Here is a 27117-nt window from a genome sequence, read left to right on the forward strand (position 1 = left end):
CCATCTTCTGCTGCTTTCCCCAGGCCATTAGCTGGGAGCTGGATTGGGAGTGGAGCAGCTGGGAATCAAACCCAGTGCCCGTATGGGATGCCGGCATCACAGGTGGCAGCTTTACCTGCTACACCACTACACAGGCCCCTATTATCCCAACTTCTGAATGTTAAAGAATAGGTCCTAATAACTTTCAGACAGATTAGTGGTTGGGGTTGTGGACCCTATAGCTGAAGTCTGAGTTTAAATTCACAGCCCTGTCAATTCCTTTTAATGTCCTATTTTTTAAGCAGAGGAATATTAGAATAAGACTAGACAGAATCTTCTAGGATTGGAAGAATAACCAGATAGGATATGATCACAATCCCAGTGGTGATTTTTTTTTATTTTTTTCTTAAAACAGATGCCCATTATACTCACTTGGTCTTTCAAAAGGCTTGCAGAAACCATCAGAGACCAATTACAAGTTATCTGTTACATAGAATTGGGTATGGTCTCCTCATGTAGATAGTTACAAATACTTAGTACTATGTGAGTCATTTTCCAATAGAGCACCCTATTTAATCTAATCAAAGACAGCTGTTTCTAAACTAGATTTGTGTTGGCGAATATTTCAGTTTACTGTTGTATTAAATATGTAATTTAAAATCCTAGGATTAGTCATGAAAGAGCAAGACAGCATCTGTTACACCCTGCGATAACAGCACACTTCAGTCAAAATAATCCTATGGTTTTAAAATTCCATCCTTAAGAATGGGTATCAAAGATAGATATCCACAAAATCTGATTTAAAGTCATTCCCAACCGGTAATTACCTAATATTCATGTTCTATTATTTTAGCCATTTTTTTTTTTTGCTGTCCTTTTATAAGATAGATGTTCAGCTTTTTTTTTTAAAAAATATATCTTTTGTATAGTTGGACTAGACTCATTTAACATAAAGTCATTTATGATAGGGATCCCCACTGCATCGCTAAACCCAGCTTTTGCTAATCCCTAAGAAAACGAACAGTAAATTGTTGGTTGAAAAAACACAATTAGAGAAAGCCCAAGCACGCCTAGTATGGCAGTGCTGCGAGGGAAGAACTGATTGTTATGCCCAGCATAGCGGCCGCGGATCATTTACTGCCAAAGCTAGCGTCGCCCCCGCTCGGACAGAGACCATCCTGGCGGTGGCAGGAGGTGGCAGGAGGTTTTAGAGCGGTGGGGTGGCAGAGGCGTGACTGTTGGCGGAGCCGCCAGTCCGCCAGGCGCCCTGCCCGGCTCCGGAGGCCTAACCCTGCCGGGCCGGAGAGGCGGGGACGGAGGCGGCCGCGCGGGCTCGGCTCTGCGGCGTCACCCGCCGGGCCGGTGACCATGGCGGGAAGCGAGCCACGCAGCGGAGCCAGCTCCCCGCCGCCGGCCGCCAGCGACTGGGGCCGCCTGGAGGCCGCCATCCTCAGCGGCTGGAGGAACTTCTGGCAGTCGGTGGGTAAGGAGAGGGCGGCGAGGCCGGCCGCTCGCGAGGAGGCGGAGGAGGAGGCCAGCTCCCTGAGTCGGCTGCCGGTGAGCGCGGGCCGCGGAGGACGGTCGGGCCGGGCCGGGACAGGAAGAGCCGCCTCCGGGAGGTCCCTGGGGGCCTGGGTCTGTCCCTGCCCAGGCTGCCGTTCCCGCCTGAGGGTGTCACCAACAAGAGCTGACCCGACAGGCCATGGCAGTGACCCCTGGTGCTCCCCAGCTGGGCAGGTTGGCCAGCCAGATGACCTGGTTTTCTACCCGTAAAACAGGCACGTGGGACCAGGGCACCGTGCAGGAAATAAGGAGGCCCCGCCTGACGTCTCGGTCAGCTTGGGGAAGCCTGGGAGCTCTGAGCACCCCCCAGCCCAGGCCCACAGTGTAGAAACCAAAGCAAATGATCTCCTGACATCGCAGCGGTAACCGTGCACTTGAAGTTAACACAACCGCCACACAATGGAAAATCAATGCATACAAGCGCCTTAAATTAAAAACCATAAGGAGTAGATAAAGGCTTGATTTTGAATAAATGATTTCCTTAATTAAATAAATGATGTATAAAAATACCCATGAGGAGAGGACCTGGTTGGATTTGTAGAAGTGCTTCAGTGTGTCGGGAATGGTTGTTAAGACTCTCCTGATGGTCAGCTACAGAATGGCAGATTAAACCATGCAAGAGACTACCTTGCAGGTATTGAGTATCATTCTTTGTTCACTGTATAGCTTATGAAACCATTTTCCGAGGTAAAGCATTCATTCTCTCCTCTCGGCTGCTTGCCTCTGTTTCAGATCGACGTACAGCTTTACATATTGTCGTTTCTCTCCCCTCATGATCTGTGTCAGCTGGGAAGCACGAATCATTACTGGAATGAAACGGTACGAGATCCAATTCTGTGGAGATTTTTTCTCTTGCGAGATCTTCCTAGGTGGTCTTCTGTTGACTGGAAGTCGCTTCCAGATCTAGAAATCGTGAAAAAGCCCATCTCTGCGGTCACTGACAGTGCATGTTTTGACTACATGGCCGTGTAAGTATCTACTTTTATGAAGTAGACATACTAAATTTTACTGTGTCACTGATTGACAGTCCAAGTTTGTTTGGGCTTCGCTGATAATTTGTAGCATGGATTTGGGGTCAGTGTCCTTTTGTCAAAATTAGGGATTGAGTCAAATGACTTCCTTCATAGGACCTTTTCAGTTTTAACATTTTCTGTTTCCCTCAGGCGCCTAACCAGTTTTTGAATAGTTATGGGTAGTATAGATGGCAAGACATAAAACACTTCCAAAAATTCCCATTATCTTAGAATGCTTGGCATTTTGTTTGGTAGTGGATACTTTTCCATGTCCAGAAAAGAGGTGGCCAGAGATCCGAGAGCAGTTCTTTGGCTGAGAAGAAAGCCGTTCTGAGGGCTCTGAGAAATAAGATGTTGTTTTCACCCCCAAGCACTGAGGCTTTCTAGTGCTGTGCATTCCTCGGCACGTGCGTTCTGTATGTTTACTCATTGAATTCGCAGGCTGCAAGGTTTTGGTTTTGTGTTGCAGTTGGAAAATTAAGAATCAATTAAAATTGAGTTGTAAAATTAAAAATCCCATACCAGAAAGGGTATGTGATTTGCTGAAGGTTACAATAGCTTCCAATTCAGATTGAAACCTCTCAAAGATACCTAAGCCCCTCAAAGATACATGCTGTCTCAAAGATATTATGTAATATATATTGCTGGATCTGCAAGTAACGTGCTTTATTAAGAGCCCCAAATAAACCACTGTAAGGAATTAAGATAATATTTATGCTTTAGGTAAGATTTGTTTTGCTGTGTTAGATTCTGTAGCTACATACAGGATTGGTTTCCACGAAAGTTTAAGTTATTCTGAGTCTTTCCTTATTCAAGCCACAGGCCATTATGTCAGGTCTTGTGAGGCTATTTGATCTAAATGTACATTATCTGCTGTATTTAATGTCAGCATATGTCACTGTGTCCCACTTGCTGGGCAGTACCTCTGCAGTACCCCACTGGGCAGCCATGGCTACGTGTATCTGATGCTGTGGAATAATTTTCTTTAGGGAATAGTAATGACCATAGTAACCACTGTTCATGATCATACCAGTTATCACTAATCTTTGCCACCCTGGGTGATTGTTACTGCTTGAACAATGCAGATAAAGAACCAAAGTTCAGATTCTAAGTGCCTTCTACAATGAGTTAAAGTTTGGCCGGGCCTACTCTGCTTTAAAGCTGATTTTATTTTCCTTCATGAATTACAATGTTCCTAATAAAGATGATTTCGTCGTTAGTGATTGTCTTAGCTAGCATGATTTATTTTAAGGGCTTTAGGTTTTATTGAAATTTGGGTAACTTTTAATTTTTGAGAAAACATAGAATTGCTAATTTAGAGATTGATAGCCAATGAAACAGACTGAATGTTTGCTAGGTTTTCTGTTAAGGAACATTGGGACCTTCTTGAACAGTATGTTTGAGGTTGTTAATAGGGGGACACAGGACATTTGGTTATATTGGTGCCATCAGTAATCTGTTGGTGATGGTAACCTTTATGGCAACTTTCAGTATGGCCTGTCTTTAGTGGAGGACTTGTCAGTTTTGGCACTACTGATATTTTGGACCAGATGATGTGAGAGGGGTGTCATGTGCATTGCAGGATGGTCAGCAGCACCCCTGGCCTTCACCCACTAGATACTCATAGCATCACTCCCTCCCCGAGTTGTGGCACTGAAAATGTTGTTCAGGCATTGTCAGGCATCTCTGGGGTGGGCTAGGGTGTGGACCTAGGGCTGATTTTTCGGTTGGTAATTGTATATGGCCTGCAGATGCTATTATAAATCTCCAAAAGGCCCTTGGCAGAAAAAAGGTTGCCTGCCCCTGCAAAGCATGCTCCTAAGGAGTGCAGATCGACATTGCCAACTACAGATTCAAGTGTTGTAGCCCCTGCCTACCTCCATTCACCGCCATGCTTTTCTGTCGTTTTCCCCCCTGATGCACTATTTTGACACGCTGGCCTTGTTATGCCTCTAGCAAACCAGTTTCCTTACTGATCCAAAGACTTTGCACATGCTATTCTCTTCCAGAATGCTCTTCCCCTAGGCCTGCATGGCTCGCTACCTCACTTAATTGTTTGACACTTCTCTTTGGTTCATTTAGCTTCACCAAGGTTCTTAGAATGACACTGAAATTCCCCTCCCCCTCTTAACCTTATTTTCTCCTCTTCCTTAAAGGCACTTTACCTCTCCCTCTTCTTTTTCCCCTCTCTAATCCAGTTAAGTTTCCTAGATTTTCACAAAAAGGTGAGAAATTACTGTCCTTATGAACTTCGCTTCTATCTTAGAGTTGAGATAGCTTGAGTTGATTTCTATGCCTGCAGCCAAAAGAAAATTAATAGAGTGAGTTGAGTTCTTTCAGGAGCTTTCTCTGTTTTTCTATTAATAGTGCTCTATTTTTTTAAGGCAGTGTCACTTTGTTTTGCTTACAAATATATTGAATATCTGTTAAGATTGCTATTTTGTTACTGCTCTTTGTGAATCACCCTGTGTATTTTGCTTGCTTCTTTCAAATAAAATTTATTTTATTAATGTTGCCAAAAATTGAATGTTAAATAGCAATTATAATAATAAAATGTTTTGTGAAAAAACAAAAAAAATTCACTGCTCTGGTGAATTTTGATCAAACAAGTGTTAGATAACGTCTTGCAGCAGAGAATCTCAATGAAAGATCAGAGAGCACACAGCCACTTCCTAGGGAAGACTTCCTTAGCTTCTGGGCTACCGTCACCCTCCTAGGACCTTGTGTGTTTCCTTGTCACCATAACCTGCATGTATGCAAGCGTTAGAATGATGTCTGCCCCCCACTGTCCTGGAGACTTGGGACTGTGTTAGTCACTGTGTCCCTTGACTCTAACAGGCACTCAATAAATGAAACCTGTTGGATGACCCTCTGGCTAAGTTTTCTGTATTTGTTTTCTGTTAAAATTTTACACAGCTATAAAATGTGCTGTCCATATACAAGAAGAGCCTTGAAATCCAGCCGCCCTGTGTATGGAGCTGTCACCTCTTTTTTGCACTCATTGATCATTCAGAACGAGCCCCGGTTTGCTATGTTTGGACCAGGTTTGGAAGAACTGAATACATCTTTGGTGTTGAGCTTGATGTCTTCTGAGGAACTTTGCCCGACAGCTGGTTTGCCACAGAGGCAGATTGATGGTAATTTTCATGTTAATTTACAGTACATCATATTTCAAACACTTAGAGTTTGACACCAGTGTTAAAGAGAAAGAAATTCATTTTGAAATTCTTCATTGTAATGAAACATAATAACTTGGTAGATGGGAGCCCCCAGGTTCCACTGAATTGAAAGAATTAATTTACTTATTATAAGAACTATGTTTCTTCTTTATTCCTCAAATTTGTGTCTTTTAGAATTTAAGATTATGTAAAGTAAAGCATATGTTGTCAGGATGCTGTATTCATATAGTGATACTGCTCTACCATATTTTCAAAGATTATCAGCAAAAAATACTTAGCAGCATCTATGTGCAAAGTATTGTGATAACTACTGGAATTTCAAAACAGTTAAATCATCTTTCCCTCTTTATATGCAAAATACTTAACAGTGTAATTATTTGGCAAAGCAGGATATATAATATGTAATAAACAGTGTAATTGATTACGGTTTACTTATTCGGAGATTAGAACATACAACATCAAAAATCTGGGAGTGGGCATTTAACCTAGGGTTAAGATATCCATGTCCCATATTGGAGTGCCTTGTGATTTCCAACTCCAGCTGCTGACTCTGGATTTCCACCTGTACAGACACCGGGAGGGAGCTGTAATTGCTCATGTAATTGGATTCCTGCCACCCATATGAGAGACCTAGATTGAATTTCGACCCCCTGGTTGTGGGCCTGGTTCACCCCCAGCTGTTATGATCATTTGGGGAGTGAACTAGTGAATAGGAATGCCCTCTCTCTTTCTCTCCCCACCCCCACTGTCTCTCTAAGAAACAAACCCAAAAACCAAACAAAACCAAAAATACTGCCCTGAAGATAGTTGGTCTTTAAGTGAGTGCATAGACAAGGATCTTTAGGTGATTAGAATATGATGCATTAGCTCCTGAGTAGAGATAAGGGTTAAGGAGGGCTCTCCATTGAAGATGATTCCTTATACAAGTAGCGACTATGATGAGTAGCTATCATAAAAAGGTCAGGCTAAAAGTATTCTAGGCAGTGAGAACTACGTACCTAACAGCACAAAGCTCTGTATGTGCAGGACACACTTGAAGAAGCCCTGTATGTCTAGAAAGAGTGGAGCTAGGTGACAGACACTTGTGCCTCGTGTTTAAGCATTTTGGAGTCACTGAAGGATTTTGAGTAGAGGATTGAGATCATTAGGATTATGTTTTAGAAAGATTACTATGTGATTACTGAGTGAAGAATTAATTAGAAAGGGCTAAAGGAATGGAGACACAGTAAGAAGCCTCTATACTACTGTGATTAAAAATATAAAGAGGGTTTGAATGAAGTGTTAATAGAAGATGAAAGTAAAGGATCTAAAATTGATAGTGCATTGTGTATTAGCAATAAAAAGTCTGGCTCTAGATTTCTGACTTGAATTTCCACTTAGATGATAGAGCTGTTCATGCAAATAAGGAATCACTGAAGGGGTCAGAAAAAGTTGGGGGCAGGGTAGGATCTGTAACAGAGAATAATAGCTTTTCTTCCTAGTATTGTTGACTGATAACTGTGTAGAAGATCTACTCTACTCTGAACTCTACTTTAATGGAACAGGAACCTTACCAGTTTATTTTTAGCTGTATCAGTTGTTCAAGGCACACAGTAGGCACTCCATGTGTATTTGGTGAATGAATCAATGACTGTTGCTTTATGCATCCAGATCTCAAGAGCAAGATCCAGGCTAGAAATTGAGATCTGGGAATCATGTGGAGCCCACATGGACTTGGAAGTTTTTGAGGATGAAGAGCATGGTTGTGATAAAGTCTTTAGTGAACGTTTTGGGGAAGCGATTATTAAAAGGAGACTCGATAACAACAAGGTTAAGGAAGGAGAAGTGGTGTGTTTCTCAAATGGATGAAGTTCAAATAGGGTTGGTGAGTAAGGGTTTAGACATGGCATTGGGAGTAAAGAAAACATCAACCCCACCTCTTTACCCGAAGGTATGAGAAAATAAGCAGCTTGACAGTTCACTTCAAGAGAAGAGTACCTGGGGCAGGCCAGGCTCAGGTAAGGCTGTTAGGTCGAAGGAGCATCTTAAGAAGAGGTTGGGGATTTGGAGAATTTGCTGATTATGAAATGGTAATTCCATGCTTTACGTAGCAACTGAATGGTTATATAAAAATGCCAGTCTAAATATCCCTGAAACTTTGCAAAGTCAAAGAAGATATGGGTTACATCTCTGAAGTATAGAACACTATGGGGTACTTGTTGGGCAGTTATATATGTTGAGAGGATAATCTCTAAGAATTATACTGATGAAAACAAAGATCAGAAACAGCAGATTTTTAAAAAAAAAAACAAATCTTGAGGTACATGCACCAGTTCGAGTGATTTACAGGACTAGAGTTCATGTGGCCTGGGATGGTTGCAGTCGCTGCACCCAAATGTTCTGTACATGTGTTGCGTAGGATGGAGGCATGAGATGGAATAGTATAGCTTATTTATGCAAGTAGGTTTGTTATAATATAGGCATTAAGGGTATGAAGGCTAGGGTTGTCTCTAACAAGGTAAATCAGGGCCAGATTATATGAAAATTTTGTTTTTTTATCTGAAGAGCAATGACTTTGGAGGGAAGAGACATAATTAGGGAAGCATGATTTAGCAAAATCTCTAGCTACTGTCAGAAGAAAGAGTAGTAGGGGGCAGGATGATACAAGAGACTTGTTAGAAGATATTGTAAAAGTCAAAGCAAGATATGATGGTAATTTGGACTGAAGAGTGGGGATGGGATGGAGAGAGGTAGATTTAAACGGACTCTTACGTAACAAGAAGTAGAGCCATGGAAGTGGAGATCATCTTTCCAAGAGGCAAGTGGTGAAGAAGCCATTGAGTGTTAACAACCAAAGGAGGGAGGAGATTAAGAAAGGACAAATAACAGTGTTGAATGACTAAGATATAACATACTAAGAAGCTAAGATTTAACACCTGTTGTTTGCCAGGCTACTAGGAGATTTACACATGTGATTTTATTTTAACCTCACAAAAACACTAAGAAATATATATTTATTCTTGGTGTCAAAACTGAAGTTTACAAATACATGGCTTAAAGATTCTAATCCAAGTCTATCTACTTCCAAATTTCAATATCCACAGCATTTCCTCAGTGTTCTGATGTACTTGTCACTCTCTATCAACTTAAAAAACAGCTTTTCAGGAAAAAGAAACATGGCATTTTTTTTCATTGACTGTATATGTGGATTGTAAGCCTAATGAGAAACATAAAATATGAAAATGAGCCTTAGTCTTGAAGATAAATGGTAGTAGCTGTTGCAATACAGCTGCTACTGATAAGATGGTGAAGTTGCTAATAATAGTGATAATGATATAAAGTATTGTTTTAAGCCTATTCATATTTTTATTTCTTTATGATTGAAAATTGTGTACAGCATCTTTTTTCAACATAAACCTTAAACATTACATTTTATTCCAAAGCAACAAAGGTACTTCCAAAAGTTTAAACAAAAATTGAATAATTAAAGGATAGTACAAATTTTGCATGAACTTTTTGAAGGGTCCCTGTATGTATAGCTTGTCATAGAATTTTTTCTTTGCTGTTTTCACTCTCACTAATTTTTAAGTCTGATCTTTTTCTGTATTTATTAATGTCTTGTTTGATAACTGCAATTTTATCCATTAGGTATTGGATCAGGAGTCAGTTTTCAGTTGAGCAACCAACATAAATTCAACATCCTGATATTATATTCAACTACCAGGTAAGGCTACCTACTGGGTGGCCTTCCTGAAATGTCTTTAGGGGCATGGACCTTGTTTAGAACGGTTTCATGCTCTATGCATACATTTTTCTTGTAGAAAAGAGAGAGACAGAGCAAGAGAAGAGCATACAAGTGCAGTTAACAAGATGTTCAGTGTACAGAGTGAAGGAGATGATCAGCAAGGAAGCCGGTACAGTGTGATTCCACAAATTCAGAAGGTGTGTGAAGTTGTGGATGGGTTCATCTACGTTGCAAATGCTGAAGCTCATAAAAGTAAGCAGTCTAATATTTTCTTTTAAAAACACCACTGTGTCATTTTTTGTGAAACAAACAAAAAATACATGTTTAGTCTTTACCGTGGCTTCTTCAATATGGTGGCAGATTTTCTCAATGTGATTCTCTGTTTCACGTAAGGAGCTTGTTAAACATGTAGCTGCCTGGTTTCAACCCTGGGAGATTCTGATTCATGGATCTGGGTTGTGTCCTGGGCATTTCTTTTTTGTAAGCACCCAGTGAATTCTGTTGCATACCAAACTGTGATACTACAATTGTAAATCTAATCTTTTGCTGTAGGCATCAAAGTTTTTGTTACTATTGTTTTCTCTGATTCTTGCCTTATTTAAAATTTATACATGTAATTATGAAAAATTTTACTTTGTTTTCACCCAGATAGTAAAAATATGGTGGTGAGGCCGGTGCCGCGGCTCACTAGGGTAATCCTCCGCCTTGCAGCGCTGGCACACTGGGTTCTAGTCCCGGTCAGGGCGCCGGATTCTGTCCCGGTTGCCCCTCTTCCAGGCCAGCTCTCTGCTGTGGCCCGGGAGTGCAGTGGAGGATGGCCCAAGTGCTTGGGTCCTACACCCCATGGGAGACCAGGAGAAGCACCTGGCTCCTGCCATCGGATCAGCGCGGTGCGCCGGCCGCAGCGCGCCTACCACGGCGGCCATTGGAGGGTGAACCAACAGCAAAAGGAGACCTTTTTCTCTGTCTCTCTCTCTCTGTCCACTCTGCCTGTCAAAAAAAAAAAAAAAAAATGTGGTGGTGAGCTGTTAATTAAGTAAAAATATTTTATTAAGTAGTTTAGTTGAGAATGCTCTCCATGTACTCTGAATAACTGCCACTGACAACACTATTTAGGTATGAAATCACAATATCACTGGGCCACAAGCCAGTTTTAGAATTTTTTCCAAATCCTTTGTGAATAAGGTAGACTATAAATATATAACATTTATATATTTATTATGTATTTTATTTGCACATATATACATGTCTGTATATGTAGAATAATATAGTTCTTTTTTTTTTTTTTGACAGGCAGAGTGGATAGTGAGAGAGAAAGACAGAGAAAAAGGTCTTCCTTTTTGCCGTTGGTTCCCCTCCAATGGCCGCTGCGGCCGGCGCATCGCACTGATCCGAAGCCAGGAGCCAGGTGCTTCTCCTGGTCTCCAATGCGGGTGCCCAAGGACCTGGGCCATCCTCCACTGCCTTCCCGGGCCATAGCAGAGAGCTGGCCTGGAAGAGGGGCAACCGGGATAGAATCCGGCACCCCAACCGGGACTAGAACCTGGTGTGCCAGCGCCGCAAGGCGGAGGATTAGCCTGTTAAGCCATGGTGCCAGCCAGAATAATATAGTTCTTTAATGCACCGGCTTGAATTTCTATTGAATTTATTTTTTCTATGATCTGTTAGGCATGAAAGCAGTTATACTTTGAAGATCTGGGGAAGCTATTTATTAGAAAGTCATAAATTACTTTGCTATTACAGAGCTAGCTATAAAAGAAAAAGTTAGAAGCACTATAAAATGAATTCATTTATTCAACAAATAGTTAAGTTCTCACTAAGGTAGGGTACAGTATGTAGTTCTAGGGATATAATTGGGAATTGGAACACGTGCAGTCCTTACTTCTATTTTGTTTCCCAGCCTGCTCTCTACATACCCCATGAAAGAAATAGACAAACAAAATTATTTTTAAAAATTACAAGATGCAAAGAGAATGTACACTCCCCAGCCTCACCTCCCTCTGATTCTTTCATCTATTGAGTGCTCATGTGAGAGGTCAGTGATAGAGCAGGGGCCATTGAGTATCCTCCATGGTGGTGCAGGCATGCATGTGGTTGATTGGCCGCTACCGCATGGGTTGATAAATCCTTTTGCTTTCCATGTACTTTTCTCGTATGACACCAAAGCTGTCTGCCACTGGTGATGCAGATAGGAAATCCTCTGGCCTCCAGGTTGTAGGCAAAAGTTGACTGCTGCTGGAGAGAGGATTAGAAGCCAAAGCTGTCTACTCCTAGGGAAGGGAAGGATTCCACCTGTAGCAATGATCCTGTGCTGACATAATAGTTATTTGCTTGCTTGGGGTAGGGCATAAAATTTACATTGGAGACTTTTCTGCGAATACAGGGCAGAATTCAGCAGTCATGCTGAAACACTGGGAAAGGCCCCCGTGCCTCTGAGGCTTACATAGGGCTTACCTAGGACAGAAGCAGTGACAAGAAACCTGAGAAATTTCCATATTCCTACTAACCGACAAGCAGTAGTGGACTACTACAGGGATGAGGGAAAAGCTATGGAGAACTGAAGATCTGCTAAAAACTGAGAGGGGGGTAGAAATTCTGGTACTCTAGCTTGCCACTCAGAACAACTTAGCAGCCGCCCACTGCTGAAAGAATTTAAAGTCTATAAATTGAAGTTAGCTATGGTGATAAAAGACAGATCTACATTGACTACCGATCTATCGGTGAGTCTGACTTAACTCACTGCATTAATGGGCTAACAGAAGAAGCAGCATGCCGGTTTCTGAGAGTAAGTCTTCTTTACCTAAGTGTCTATTGCAGTTCTACATAGGACATCTGGCATTAAATTTAAAAATTACAAGACACTAACAAAGTCAAAGTGAATTAGCACATTGTCAAGAGATAAGGCAGTTAGTTGAACCAAACCCAGAGATGGTTTGGATGTTGGCACACTCAGAAAGGAGCACCAAAATAAGTTGGCACATCATCATTAAATTGATGAAAACCAAAGATAAAGAGAAGGTTTTGTTTTTTATTTTTTTAAAGAAAATATTTTTGAAGGAAGTCAGAGAAAAAGGAAACATGCATACAAGTACAAAGGTTCAGAGATAACAATGACAGCAAACTTGCTGACAGAGCTGCTAGAAGGCAGTGAAGGGAAGTCATTGCAGCCCAGTACTGCAAGGGGGAAAGATCTTAAAACCAGCAAAGACATTTTTCAAAAACCACAGCAAACTCAAGGATTTCAAAGAAACAAAGCTTGCAGAATACTGCAGACTGAATAAGTTGTAAAGAACAGAAATTTATTTCTCATAGTTCTGGAGCCTGGAAGTCTGAATTCAAAGTGCTGGTATGTGGTATCTGGTGAGGGGCCCTTCTTACTGCAGCCTCACACGACACAGGTGAAGGGGAGGTAGGAATGGATGTGCAGAAGAACGAGAGAGCGAGAGCGAGAGAGAGAGAGAGAAACTCCCTTCTGCATGCTCATTCACAAGTCTTTCCCAAAAGATTTTTAACACTGTTGCATCGGAGATTACATGTCCAAAACATGAATTGGAACAAATGTGGCTGATGTGTTCAACCCACAGCACTGAGAAAAATTCTTTCATAGTGAATCTGAACTGCAAGAAATCTTAAAGGAAGGTCTCCAGGCAGAAGAATATGGTACTGAATAGAAAATTTACATCAACAAAATGAAATGATTTTTCTTTGGGATTGAAAAATATAGCTGACATAAAAGATTTTTTCTTATTTTAATTTTTTATAATCGTGCTAAAGAAAGATAACAATGAATTATAGGTGTATAATGTTTTGAAGCTAAATATATGGTAACAGAACACATCCTACAATAGGGAGATTGAAATATACTGTTTCTTCTGTATGTGAAGTGGTATGTTATTTAATACTAGGCTGTTGCAAATTAAAAACGAGTTTTCTTTCTTTCTCTCTCTCTCTCTCTCTCTCTTTCTTTCTTTCTGACAGGCAGAGTTAGACAGTGAGAGAGAGAGAGACAGACAAAAAGGTCTTCCTTTTCCATTGGTTCACCCCCCAAGTGGCTGCTACGGCCAGCGCGTTGCCGCCGGGGCACTGCGCCGATCCGAAGCCAGGAGCCAGGTGCCTCCTCCTGCTCTCCCATGCGGGCACAGGGCCCAAGGACCTGGGCCATCCTCCAGAGTTTTGTAAATCCTTAAGTGTAACTAAATAAATCAGAGTGGAGATAAAATGAAATCGTTAAAAGACTCAATCCAAAGGAAGGCAGGCAAAAGGGGGAACCATCTAGAGGAACAAAGAACAGAGGGACTCGTCAGCATCTGAGATGCACGGTAGATTTACGTGCACCCTGGTGACAACTACATTAAATGTTTGTTCATTTTTGATTGGTATATAACAGATTACCTGAGATGTAATGGCTTAAAGCAACACTTACTTATTAGCTCATAGTTCTGTCTGCCAGAAGTCTGGGCATGATAGGGCTGGCTGCTCTTCATTGTGGTCTCATGGCTAAGATCAGGGTGGTGTCATGTGGGTTGCATCATCCCTTTCTGAAGGCTCTGGTGAACAGTTGCTTCTAAGTCATGCAAGGTACTGGCAACACTCAATTTCTTATTGCACAGAAGTCCCTGTTTCCTTGCTGGCTATCAGCAAGGGGCTACTCTCAGCTTCTAGAGTCCATCGGCAAGTCCTCGCCATGACTCCTTCTGCTCAGAACCTTCCTCACTGGGGATAATCTCCATTCCCTAAAATCAGTTGTGTCTTAAAGTTTAATCCTGGGCTGATATTCCATCATATTTGTGGGTTCCTCCAACATTCAAAGAGAAAAGGATACTACCTACTACAAAATGTAAAGAATCTAAACACTCAACGAAGGGTAGAAATTTTCAGTTTGGGTAAAAAAGCTTGGCCTAATAGTTTGCCTAAATTATGAAAGTAAGTCCTTTCTGAAAGAAAGGCTAGTGACAGTATCTGTGAGAGATCTTCTATGCCAAAGCTTTTTTACTTTTTAAAGTATAGAGGCATGTAAATGAATCCAGCAGTAGAAGTGGCTTGTTCTGTTCAGATCCTGGTAAAAATTTGTTCCCTTGTTTTAAAATTTTATTATTTTCCAAACTATTACAAGTGATGCAAGTTAACAGTGTAAATTTACTTCCTTAGGACACGAATGGCAAGATGAATATTCTCGTATTATTGCGATGACAGATCCAGCCTTTGGGTCTTCAGGCAGACCCATGCTGGTTTTATCTTGTATTTCTCAAGCAAGTATCAAAAGAATGCCCTGTTTTTATTTGGCCCATGAGTTGCGTCTGAATCTTCTAAACCACCCATGGATGGTAAGGCCCTATCTTCCCTAGAGATAAAAATCTTACTTTATTTTCCATTCTATTTTCCATTTGATTTTCTTCTTTCCTGTTCATCATACTCTCTAACGAAATGGCATTCTAAAGTCACTGTTTTGTTTTGTTTTGTTTTTGAGAGACAGACAGATTGAGATAATACCCGAGGGCACCCATCCTGCTGGTTCACTCCCCAAATGCTTGCAATGGCTGAGCTCCTGTTCTGTTTTAGCGTCTAGAGAAGTGCCCCTCCTGACCATGAGATACTGGACTCAGTTTCTTACTGACAACATTCTCTCTCATCTACCCACAGGTCCAGGATACAGAGGCTGAAAGTCTCACTGGCTTTTTGAATGGCATCGAGTGGATTCTTGAAGAAGTGGAATCTAAGCATGCAAAATGATTCTCCTTTTGGACCGGAACCATTCGACCTGTATTACTGATGCCATGATGTGGATTTTTGCTCAGTTAGCTTACTTTATCCTGCCCTTTTGCAGGTGGGCTTTGTATTGGACAGTTGTAGCTGCTATGTTTTTGATATTATTTTTACTTTGTACCTTAAATCAATTATAAGAAGAGTTTCAGTCTTACTATTTAGCCTCCAAATGAACCTATAAGCATGTTTTTTGATAATTTTTATATTTCCTGTCTTTTTACAATATTAAATTGTGGGGAAAATAAAGTTTGTGCCTCTCTGATTCTTTTCTGTTCCTCTTCTTTTTGGTATAAAAATTACCCTCGTGAGAAATAATAAATCTGTTGAGCTTTCCTTAGGGTCTTTTCAAGGATTCATAACTGGTTATCAGAAAAGAGGTTTTTAAATATGCTTAATACATATGCTGCTTAAAGAATGAAAACTTCATTGGAACCACAATTAATTTTATGGCCATAGAACCTCTGTTTTATTTTCTTTGAAATATAAGAAAGCAGCTTATATTAGATTTAATACCCCTCTCTGAAAAATAACTTTTCTGATACCTCATAAGGTACTAAAACTGAATTCCATTCCATGCCCCCAGAAAAAATGTTCCAGAGACTTATGGGTATCATATAACCTTCTGGAAATTGCTTATACTTTGCAGAGGAAACATCCTACTATCTCACTGCATCTGAAGAATTTTCAGATCTCTGAAAAAGGAGCATGAATATCTACATAGTTTATGTATAGCCTATATATATTTAAATGTATTCCTGTTTTGGACAGAAAGTTTGTGTTACCTGTTATACGTCTATTACATGAGGTAAATACTTGAGTGTGCTATAAGAAAAAGAGAGAACTTGGGGCCAGTGCCGTGGCTCACTTGGTTAATCCTCTGCCTGCGGCGCTAGCATCCCATATGGGCGCCGGATTCTGTCCCGGTTGCTCCTCTTCCAGTCCAGCTCTCTGCTGTGGCCTGGGAGGGCAGTGGAGGATGGCCCAAGTGCTTGGGCCCCTGTACCCAAGTGGGAGACCAGGAAGAAGCTGATCTTTGAGGTACTTGGTCTTTGAGGGGAATGCTATTACCATTTTTATCTTTTTGTTAAGAAGGTGGAATTTTATCTAATGAGCTGTTGGATTAGGAGGTGAGCATACAGTTTCACATTTGCTAGCATGTTTAGATACATGCGCTTTGACTATGATAAGGCATAGCTTATAATAATAAAAAATTAATCCATAGGTATCACAGGAGTTGTTTAATTTCCCGAGTACCTCATAGAAACAGCACAGTGCTTGGCTGGCACCGTGGCTTAACAGGCTAATCCTCCGCCTTGAGGCGCCGGCACACCGGGTTCTAGTCCTGGTTGGGGCGCTGGATTCTATCCCGGTTGCCCCTCTTCCAGGCCAGCTCTCTGCTGTGGCCAGGGAGTGCAGTGGAGGATGGCCCAAGTCCTTGGGCCCTGCACCCACATGGGAGACCAGGAGAAGCACCTTGCTCCTGGCTTCGGATCAGCGAGATGCGCCGTCCGCAGCTGCCATTGGCGGATGAACCAATGGCAAAAAGGAAGACCTTTCTGTCTCTCTCTCTCGCTATCCACTCTGCCTGTCAAAAAAAAAAAAAAAAAAAAGCACAGTGCTTTCATATCAGCTGTGTTTTTTTAAAACAGCATTTCAATGCTATAATTAAGATATTATTTCTGATTTATCGAGAAATTAAATACTCAAATTTTTAGCTTCAAATGCTAGATCACTCAACAGATTCAAACTTTGGGTTCTCTATTTTTCTTATAGCACACTCAAGTATTTACCTCATGTAATCTATATTTTTGCTACAATAAATTTTTTGAGCATTTTAATTTTCCAGCCTCAGTGAAATGTACTTTCTTCCTCTATACACTATAGAATTTGAAATTATTTTATATTAATTTACTTTAAATGCTCTTTCCCAGTACTAATTAACTTTCAATAACACTTGCTACATGTCGTGGGGTCCCTCCCGCCATTCCCATGACTATTTGTAGCATGAAATATAACTTGTTGTATTTTATCCTGTCTTCCAACAGCTACAAGGGTCAAAGTACCTAAAATGGAAAGGTATTTTTCCGTTTGTCATTATAGGGAATAAAGGGGATTTAAAACTTACTCACTGAGGGGATGGCACTGTGGCATAGCAAGTAAAGCTGCTGCCTGCCTGTGGTGCTGCCATCCCATATGGGTGCTGGTTCGTATCCCGGCTGCTCCACTTCCATTCCACCTCTCCGCTAAGGCTTGGGAAAGCAGTAGAAGATGGCCCAAGTCCTTGGGCCCCTGTATCCTCATCGGAGACCCAGAAGAAGCTCCTGGCCAACTGGGGAGTGAACCAGTGGATAGAAGATTTCTCTTTCTTTTGTCTCTTTCCCTGTTTTTCAAATAAAAGCTTGGCCTTTCAAACAAACAACATTTTTTTCATAAAAAAAGAGAAGAACGGCCTTTTAATCCATGTGTTATTTGTAGTAACAAACAAAACCTGGCATTAGCTCCCTTCTGATGTGCCTGGTAAAGCAGTGGAAGATGGTCCAAGTACTTGTGTCCCTGTTCCCACGTGAGAGACATGGAAGAAGCTCCTGGCTCCTGGCTTTGGGAAGGCCCAGCTCTGGCTGCTGCAGCCACTTGGGAAGTAAAACAGTGGATGTAAGATTCTCTGCCTCTTTTTCTCTCTGTGTGTTATTCTGCCTTTCAAATAAAATAGACAAATCTTCAAAAAAAATCAAACCCCAAAAAACAAAACCTGATGTTGTGAAATTAATTACCACCATGGTGAAAGCCTGTAATATCAAACTTTATTCATAAATAATTCCTAAATGCATCAGACAAAAGGATAAAACTAGAGAAATATTAAATTTTTTCCATTTACAATATATTCCTTATTTAGCAGTTATAGGAAATATGCAAATAATGAAGTTTAATATTTAGGGCCAAGCCTTGCATAGTTTTAGGTTCTGCAGAAGCAACAGTAATTTAGAAGCATTGGTACAAATCGCTTTTTCAGGAGTTTGTTCTCTCAGCTATGGCTAAGGCTGGACTCATCAACTATTTTATAATGGCACATAAATTGATAAATTAAAAATATAATACCAAATAAGCAGATAGTTTATCTTATAGGAAGTCAAAGAAGAAAGGGTCTTAACTCTAATTAGCAGAGTGTCTTTGAAACATTTTTTAAAAAGCTTTATTTATTTGTTTGAAAGGCAGAGTTACCGAGAAAGGGAGAGAGAGCTTCCATCTACTGGTTCACTCCCCAAGTGGCTGTGACAGCTGGGACTGGGCCAGGTGGAAGCCAAAAGCCTACTCCAACTGGATTTCCCAAGTAACAAGAGTATGAGGAGATCTGAGCTTTTTAGAAAGGATTTGAGCATTTGTGTCAAGAACCTTAGAGACGATAATTGTTTTGACCCAATAATTTTATTTCCAAGAACATATCTTCAGGAAATAGTCAATGATGTGCATAACGCTACAATTGAAAAGACAGCATGACATCAATTATAATCTATAGTAGTAAAACTTTCAAAAAGTGCTATAGACCAATATACAGCTATATATAGAAATACTATGTAAGCTTCATGAATGTAACTATTTTCTACTTTTTCCTTGCTTAGTACTCAACATATGTCTTAAGAGTAGTAATTGGTACATAGGGTATGGCTGGTATATATTTTTAGAATAAATGATAAATGAATAAATCTCACCAATATAAATAATGCTTTTAGGTCAGACCTATTGCCTACCAGTTAATCTACCACATGCCATGTTGGAGTATCTGGTTTGAATCTTGGCTCTGTTCCCAACTCCAGCTTCCTGCTAATGTGCACCCTGGGAGGTAGCAGGTGATAGCACAATCATGTGGGAGACCTGAATGGAGTTCCTGGCTTCTTGTTTTGGCCTATTCCAACCCCGTCCATTGTGGGACACTGGGGGAGTAAACCAGTACTGTCTGTCTGTATTGTCTCCCAAATAAATAAATATGCTTTTAAATAATACTTAAATGTACGCATATGTTCACACTATGCATTTAAATACAGGTATGTTATAGAATAGTGTTCATAATATGGCCACTATTATGTTGATTCATTTTATTGGACTGTCCACTTGAAAGGGCACACTTCACATTTGAAGAATGCATTTACTTTTTGAGAAATCAGCTATGGCCCAATGTTGCCGAAGTTCTTTAAATCTGGCAGTAGCAACAATAGGGCATTCCACTTGCTGAAAAGCACTTGTCTTGAATAATTTTCCATTCCAGAAAACACCCATCAGATGACTTTTTCAGAGTCCCAGTCAATTAAGAAACAAGAGAGCTAACGCACTTCCATATGCCAAGTAATATCTAAATATATACCCCTTGGATTCACTGCCATTATGATAAACACTGCATATAGTTTTTTATTAGCTTTCTACCAAAGCGCAAAAAAAAAAAAGAGTTCCACAGGCAAGACTACCCTCAAAGCCCCCTCCATTCCCAACGGAAATTCCTTTCCACAGCATTAACACTCAGAAGTGTTTTCTGCAATCACAAGTTTAGTGTGGGATCCTTCTCTGACGGCTCTCTTCCCTTACCGTTAAACACTGGAAGTCAAGGATACAAGAACTTGTGGCTCCATCCAAGACTCCACACTGAACCTCAACTGTCCTAGGAGTTCAACTACTAAATACTCAGATTCAAAACTCCATAAGTGTCGTTGCTTACCAGTTCACAAATAAAGGACTATTTATACACTGCTTTTATTGGGAGTGCTTCAATTGATTGCCAAAACTAATATTATCTTACTGAATAACTGGGTTGTATGTACTACTTTCTAATGGTACATAAAGAGCTGTAGAAAAACATCTAAATTTCGTTATATAAGAGGCAACTTATTTCTTACTTATAGAAAATAGAAAATGAGAAAAAGATGCATAAAGTATTTGAGGAACAAAGAAAAATTTAAAAGCGCACAATGTGTTTTTTTAACTACTTTCATCAGTTAAGAGATAAAATCATCTCCCTGCCAAGGAGGAGAAGGCAGAGTTGGGTTTAGGCTGAAGGGCTGAGGAGTAAAATAAGACATGGAACAGCTGCTGTGAGAAATACGCTAGAATTCAGAAGGTGAATAAAGACATTGTGGCGTGTCAATAAAGGGTCATCTGAGTTTGAAAAGCAGGAATCTGAGGGTACCAATCAGCATAGTTGAGGAATTTCTCACTAACGTTCAGGAACCCAGAAGTAGAAGCCAAAAATGTATTTTGTTTTTCACGTAGAGCCAGAGTAAAGACATGTCAACAAGTAAAGACTAGGAACTCCTGGGGAAACATGAACCTAGAACTAGGATAGGAGTGGATTCAATCATTAGTGCAGGGGACCAGGAAATTAGGAAAACAGATACTTTTTAAGAGTAAGGGAGTGGGAGAGGTCATGGTTTTTATACACAGGTTGTGGCCAAAGGTAGAAAGCTTATGTTATCCTTGAAGATAGTGGAGGACAAGTGTTTTGAGTAATGATAATTTTGAGCAAAACCAGTTGCAGGAAGCTGACTGGGGTGTGAAGGTCAGTGCTTTTGCTGAGGCTGAGACCAGAGGACCAACCTAAGTGGACACTCCTCCAGGGCTGTGATGAGGTGAGACAGGGACATCTGATCAAGAGACTCAGGAAACCCAGTGCTATCCAACAGCACTTTCTGCCATGAGGGAAATTTCTACAGCTACACTACTCTCCACTATGGTTTGCCTCTCCCTTCTAAGATCTGAAATGTACCTGGAGTCCCTGAGGAACTGAATTAAAAATTTTTTTAGTCATACAACTTGTACTTTCCTCTCTATAGTCAGTGTGCATGTTTTCTCTCAATCAGTCTTTGAGTTGGCTGTTCCTCTTCTGTATAGTCTTCATCAGGCAGCTGTGACGGTGGGGAGTGGTGAAGGAGGGGGATGGAGACAGGCTGGTGATTATTCAAATTCTGCCTTGCACCCAGGTCACTTGGAGCCCAGCCATATCCTGCTTTCAGTTTATCTCTAGCTCAAATCAGATCATTCCTCTAATTTCCTTCTATGCCAATCCCCAATATGCTTTGCCACCACCAAGGAGGAGTTCCCTTTTCAACAGGAGAGAGCTGGTGTAGTCAGCCTCGTTCACATGTAATTCTAGCAGGGCCCTCCCTGAAACCCAAGTGTTGAACAAGATTGTGAGAAGTTTTCCTGCTTTTCAGGTTTGCCCTTCCTGTCTCTTACAACAATTGCTGGGCTAAATGATTAATTTTCTCCTTGGAGTTCTTTGCAATCCATTATACCTACCACATTGCTCTTAGAAGTTTCAGTGGTGCCCTTTCACCAGCAAAATCTCTGCTTATTCCGAAGGCCCCCATTCCACCCACCAATTCTCAGAAAAGACAACTGGTCTCATGAAAGCAGTGTAGCTCTTTGATCCCCAAGGAGAGCTTGTTTCTCTTTAGTACGCAGATATTTTATACCTCTTTGCATCTACTGCTCTTTGATGACTTAAGAGTATGGATTTTAGTTTATCCTGTGCTTTATCTGCTGCTCTTTGATGGATTAAAGAAACCACAACTTTCGATTTATCCTGTATTTTTTGTTGCAGCAACAATTTCTGTGACCTTCTGAAAGCAAAAGCCTTGGGTGTTTTTCCACTGTGTCTTGTGTATCTTCTGATCTTCTAGATTTGATCATTTATTAAAACACTTCTTAGCATTATGTCTGCACATAGCAGGTGTATATATTGAAATGTTGATTATGAACACATATGGTGCAACATTCTCTTGTACTCTCATAATTATCATCATTTTTGTTACTTGGTGTGATGACTTTTTACTGTTTTGCTTTGTCGGGGAGAGGGATGGGGTTTGTGTTTGACTTGATGCAGCTCCTAAGCAAGCTTGCATAACATAGGAGGACTCACCCTTGCTGGAGGCTCAACATTTCTCATTTTTTACATTTCTCCTTTTTTATTTTCACACTCTAGTAGTAACTCATTCTTTTTTTTTTTTTTGACAGGCAGAGTGGACAGTGAGAGAGAGACAGAGAGGAAAGGTCTTCCTTTTCCGTTGGTTCGCCCCACAATGGCCACTGTGGGCCCGTGTGCTGCTGCTGGCGCACTGCACTGATCCAAAGCCAGGAGCCAGGTGTTTCTCAGGAGCCAGGTGCTTCCTCCTGGTCTCCCATGGGGTGCAGGGCCCAAGCACCTGGGCCATCCTCCACTGCACTCCCGGGCCACAGCAGAGAGCTGGCCTGGAAGAGGGGCAACTGGGACAGAATCTGGCACCCCGAACGGGACTAGAATCTGGTGTGCCGGCGTTGCAGGCAGAGGATTAGCCTATTGAGCCATGGCACTGGCCTGTAACTCATTCTTTCTATGTACCTGTGTGAGTTATGAGAAGCACATAACTTAGTCATTAAATGCATAAACCTTATAACCATATTGAATTTTATTAATTAATTAAATCTTACCACTGGGTGATCTTGGTTAAGTTCTTATCCACTATGTGTCTGAGTTTCCTTAACTGTAGGAGTAAAGTACAGTACTCAGGAGACTGGTATGAAAAAAAGTGCTCTAAAAGAGTTTGCTAAATAAATTAGTTTTTGATGTACAAAAAAATACCACTTTCAAAATTAAATTTTAGGCTGGCGCCGTGGCTCAATAGGCTAATTCTCCGCCTGCGGCGCCGGCACCCCGGGTTCTAGTCCCGGTCGGGGCACCGGATTCTGTCCCAGTTGCCCCTCTTCCAGTCCAGCTCTCTGCTGTGGCCCGGGAGTGCAGTGGAGGATGGCCCAAGTGCTTGGGCCCTGCACCCCATGGGAGACCAGGAGAAGCATCTGGCTTCCGCCTTTAGATCAGCGCGGTGTGCCGGCCGCAGCGCGCCAGCCACGGTGGCCATTGGAGGGTGAACCAACGGCAAAGGAAGACCTTTCTCTCTGTCTCTCTCTCTGTCCACTCTGCCTGTCAAAACAAAACAAAACAAAACAAAACAAAACAAAACAAAATTAAATTTTAAATGCATGTTTAGTCTCATAAGAAAAACCTGATGTAAAGGGCCCGTTTATTGAAGAAGGCATACGAACACCTATCAGCGGCTGGGTCTGATAGGATTATTCAGGGAGGCATTGAGGGTCTTGATCTGTACATTTAAATTAAAAGAGAAAATTTCCAGAAGTGTGTGTAATTTCTCTCCTTGTCATGAGTGGCACTATCAGTTTTATACCAGATTACACTGTAAATCAACTTCTATTCTCTACCTGCTTCTCACTGCTTTTCTGCAAATTGTTTAAGGAAAATGAAGGATTGATAGATAAAATAATGTCTCACTACCTTATTTATCAAGGTCAATCCCTAATTTCATTCTCTGAAATCTTTTTAAAAGAAAAAAAATGTCCAGCGCAATACAAATGTTAATGGTTATTTAATTCCTATCCACCTTGGTTTTAGAAACTACATATTCATAATAGCATTATATTAGGGTTTTTTACTTCCTTTTTCTTTTTTTTTGTTTTGACATAAAGTAATATAAAAGTGAAGTGTCCTTGCTCATTTATAACATGAACCCATAATTAATGTAAGACTGTTTTAAAATTCTGAAAAATAGTGCAGCGCTATCTTGAGATTTCCAGAAGATGGTACTGTTGCTACATACAGGAACACAGAATTTGTAACTAGAAAGAGCGCTATTTCATTCTAACTTTGGCAGTTTTGGTCAGATTGGACTTTCAGTAGCATTTTCTAAAGTATATTCGAAGTATGATCGTTTCCTTGAAAACTGAATTAACACATTAGTTCTTAGTGGGTTAATTAAAGTTAAGCAAGTAAATACAGGACTTCTCAGAAATTTTAATATGCTCATAAAAGTGTGAATCAAAGATGATGAGTTAGTGTGAGGCATGCCTGATGCATGTTTTATCATGAAATCATCCTTTTCAGAGTATATTTAAGGGGGCCAGCATCATGGCATACTTTATTAAGACTGGTACTTGGGCCTGCGCTGTGCCGTAGCAGGTAAAGCTGTTGCCTGAGTCACGGCATCCCAAATGGGCACTGATTTAAGTCCTGGCTGCTCCACTTCTGATCCAGCTCCCTGCTAATGTGCCTGGAAAAGCAGTGGAGGATGGCCCAAGTGGTGGAGCCCCTGCGCTGATTTGGGAGACCTGGAAGAAGCTCCTGGCTCCTGGCTTCAGCCTGGCCTAGCCCAGTGGTTGTCGCCAGCGGGATGAACCAGCGGATGGAAGAGCTCTCCCACTAAATTAAAAAGATTATTGCACGATTTGGCAAATACACACTCATAGCTCATTACTGAGAATTATGATCAGATATCATTGGGAAATAAAGTCTTTTCTCTTATTGAATATTTTTAAGCCTGAAGTCCCCCATATGAAATAACAAGATTGTAATTCCTGATTTCTTATTGACTTACATGTGCTTGATCTGGCCTGTCTGAGTACATTTGTTTGAAATGAGTCTGTTAAATACAGCATTTAGATTTTGCTATGTAAACAGATCTATATTTTTATAATAGGTCAATTAATATATTTAATTTATTGGTACTATTTCATATTATTGTTATATTTATTGTGCATTACATATTTATTGCATTTCTCTGTTTTCTGTTTTTCTATGTTCTTTATAATATCTGTGCAATATTACATATATCTGTGTTTTCATTTTATCTTGTACTAATTTTTTATAATGCCCATTTCCTTACTTTTGGCTCTCTTTTCTCATTTATCTTCTAGATCCACCATTTTCTTGCTAATCCCTTTTGCCTTTTTTCTTTAATCATTATTATATTTGCTGCTTTATTTTTTAAAAATATTATTATTTAACTCGCTATGCCACAGTGCTAGCCCTGACAACTGTGATTTTTGTTTACTTCCTTCGTTATAGTCTTGGTTGTAAGCTGCTCTTGGGTGTCTTTTAATTTAGTATTTATTTCTCAGATAATTTTTTGTTCTTCATTTTTGTTGTTCATGTCTATTTTGAACTTTTAAATATATCTCTGTTTTTCTGCGTTATAATTGTTTTTCAGGGATGATTCTCATCATTTAAAATGTTTTCGTTTTATCTTTTTCTATTACAGTAGCTTTGTGTGCATGCTGTCCTCTATTCCCTGTTGATTGTAGACAGCCTTGCCTCTTCCTTGGTCAATAACAACGCGTAAAAAAGGGAGCATGACGGTTCCCAGCTCAGCAGTGCCCTCTTCTGGCCGTATGAAGAAGTGCAGGTTCTTTAATCAAGGTGGAAGTTCTTGGGGGCAGAGGATGAAGGATGATTGGTGCCATGTGGTGACAGTTCAGTTTTCTTTGTTTCTGTAGAACCTTTCATTTTCCAACATTTATTCCATTCTTCCCCTCACCTAAAAATTTTAAAGGAACTCTTCCTCTTCAGAGCTAATCTTTCCTCCCAGCGCTTCCCGCTCTTCAGAGCACAACTCCCAGCTCTGGTTGCATGCGCTTTCAGGGACCTCTGTGCCCACAGCCAGGTCTCTGATCGATGCCGGCATCTCCGCCCTCACGGCGGGACTCATCTTTTGGCTCGCGATTATGTCTGTGTTCCCCACCACGAGCGCCCACTGCTCTCCGCTCCAGCACACGCAGCCCCCTCCTGACTCGCTGCTCCCGAGGAGGCTCTGAAGGTGCCGCTGCTGGTTCCTGAATGTTTGCTCCCCTAGTGACCTGTATATGGAAGCATTGAGCATTGTTCTGTTCCACTGTCATGCTCTATCAGTGGTTTTATTCATTTTCTTTCATCTTAACCATATTCAGAAGATGTATGGAGACTGTATTTTAGGTGGCTCCATCCTATGAAATTCCAAAAACAGTTTTACATTTGAAGAAAGATAATTATTAATAATGTTTTTCTTTTCTGAGTTGCAAGTTTCTCTTTAGTGAAAACCCAAAATGGGACTATATGAAGCAAAAAAATGCATTTTAACAATTATTATTACTTTTCAAACTTCCATATGACAAACTTCTATATGACTCCATATTTCTTTCTTTCTTTCTTTTTTTTTTTTTTTTTTTTGACAGGCAGAGTTAGACAGTGAGAGAGAGAGACAGAGAGAAAGGTCTTCCTTCCGTTGGTTCACCCCCCTAAATGGCTGCTACGGCTGGCGCACTGCGGCTGGTGCACCGCGCCGATCTGAAGCCAGGAGCCAGGTGCTTCCTCCTGGTCTCCCATGCAGGCACAGGGCCCAAGCACTTGGGCCATCCTCCACTGCCTTCCCAGGCCACATCAGGCAGCTGGACTGGAAGAGGGGCAACCGGAACAGAATCCGGTGCCCCGACTGGGACTAGAACCCAGGGTGCCGGCGCCGCAAGGCGGAGGATTAGCCTATTGAGCCGCGGCGCCAGCCCAGCCTCCATATGTTATTTCTACAGATTTATTGCTTTGTTTTGTTAAGATAACAGAGGATAAGTCCATCATATTTTTCTGCTGTTCTTCTAAGAACAGCACTTTTCCAGCCATAAATATTTTCTCTGGATCCTTCAACCATTACACATATAATGAGGCTTCAGGTCACCCCTCCATCAGGTCGCTTTTTATTTTATCAAAGATGCTAATTTACAAGGTAGATCATTTTCTGCAGTGTATTTGTCAGCATAACTTGACATTCTAGCAATAGGCATTCAGCAGTTCACTCAGAACAACTCCTTTTCCTAGTCCGGATGCAATGACATACATAAAGAAATAAAGGAAATTGGAAATGGGAACAAAGCATGTTTTTCTATTTTGTTTTCAGCAAAGGACACTCATCAGTTGGTTTAGTCACAAACACAGCAAGCATTTGTTCTGACTGAAAGAGCAGCTGATGGGTCCAAGTATTCCTAACCAAACAAAGCAAATAAAAGAGAATAGCTGGAACGAATATGAGCACTTAGGACTCTTAATGTGCAATCTGAGTAC

The 27117-nt window shown here is 40.9% G+C and overlaps 1 protein-coding gene across 1 annotated transcript; it reads left to right on the forward strand.

Annotated features, from left to right (window-relative positions):
• The first annotated feature begins 1347 nt into the window (after positions 1-1347).
• FBXO4 (F-box protein 4) lies at positions 1348-15470 on the forward strand. The gene is made up of 7 exons (XM_062212125.1): positions 1348-1536; positions 2275-2510; positions 5472-5692; positions 9362-9437; positions 9535-9710; positions 14607-14782; positions 15099-15470. Exons 1-7 carry the CDS (start codon positions 1348-1350, stop codon positions 15186-15188), a joined length of 1164 nt encoding a protein of 387 aa, XP_062068109.1. The 3' UTR covers positions 15189-15470.
• The last annotated feature ends 11647 nt before the right edge of the window (positions 15471-27117 follow it).

Source organism: Lepus europaeus, chromosome 15 (genome assembly GCF_033115175.1).
Source record: "Lepus europaeus isolate LE1 chromosome 15, mLepTim1.pri, whole genome shotgun sequence".
Lineage (NCBI taxonomy): Eukaryota > Metazoa > Chordata > Mammalia > Lagomorpha > Leporidae > Lepus > Lepus europaeus.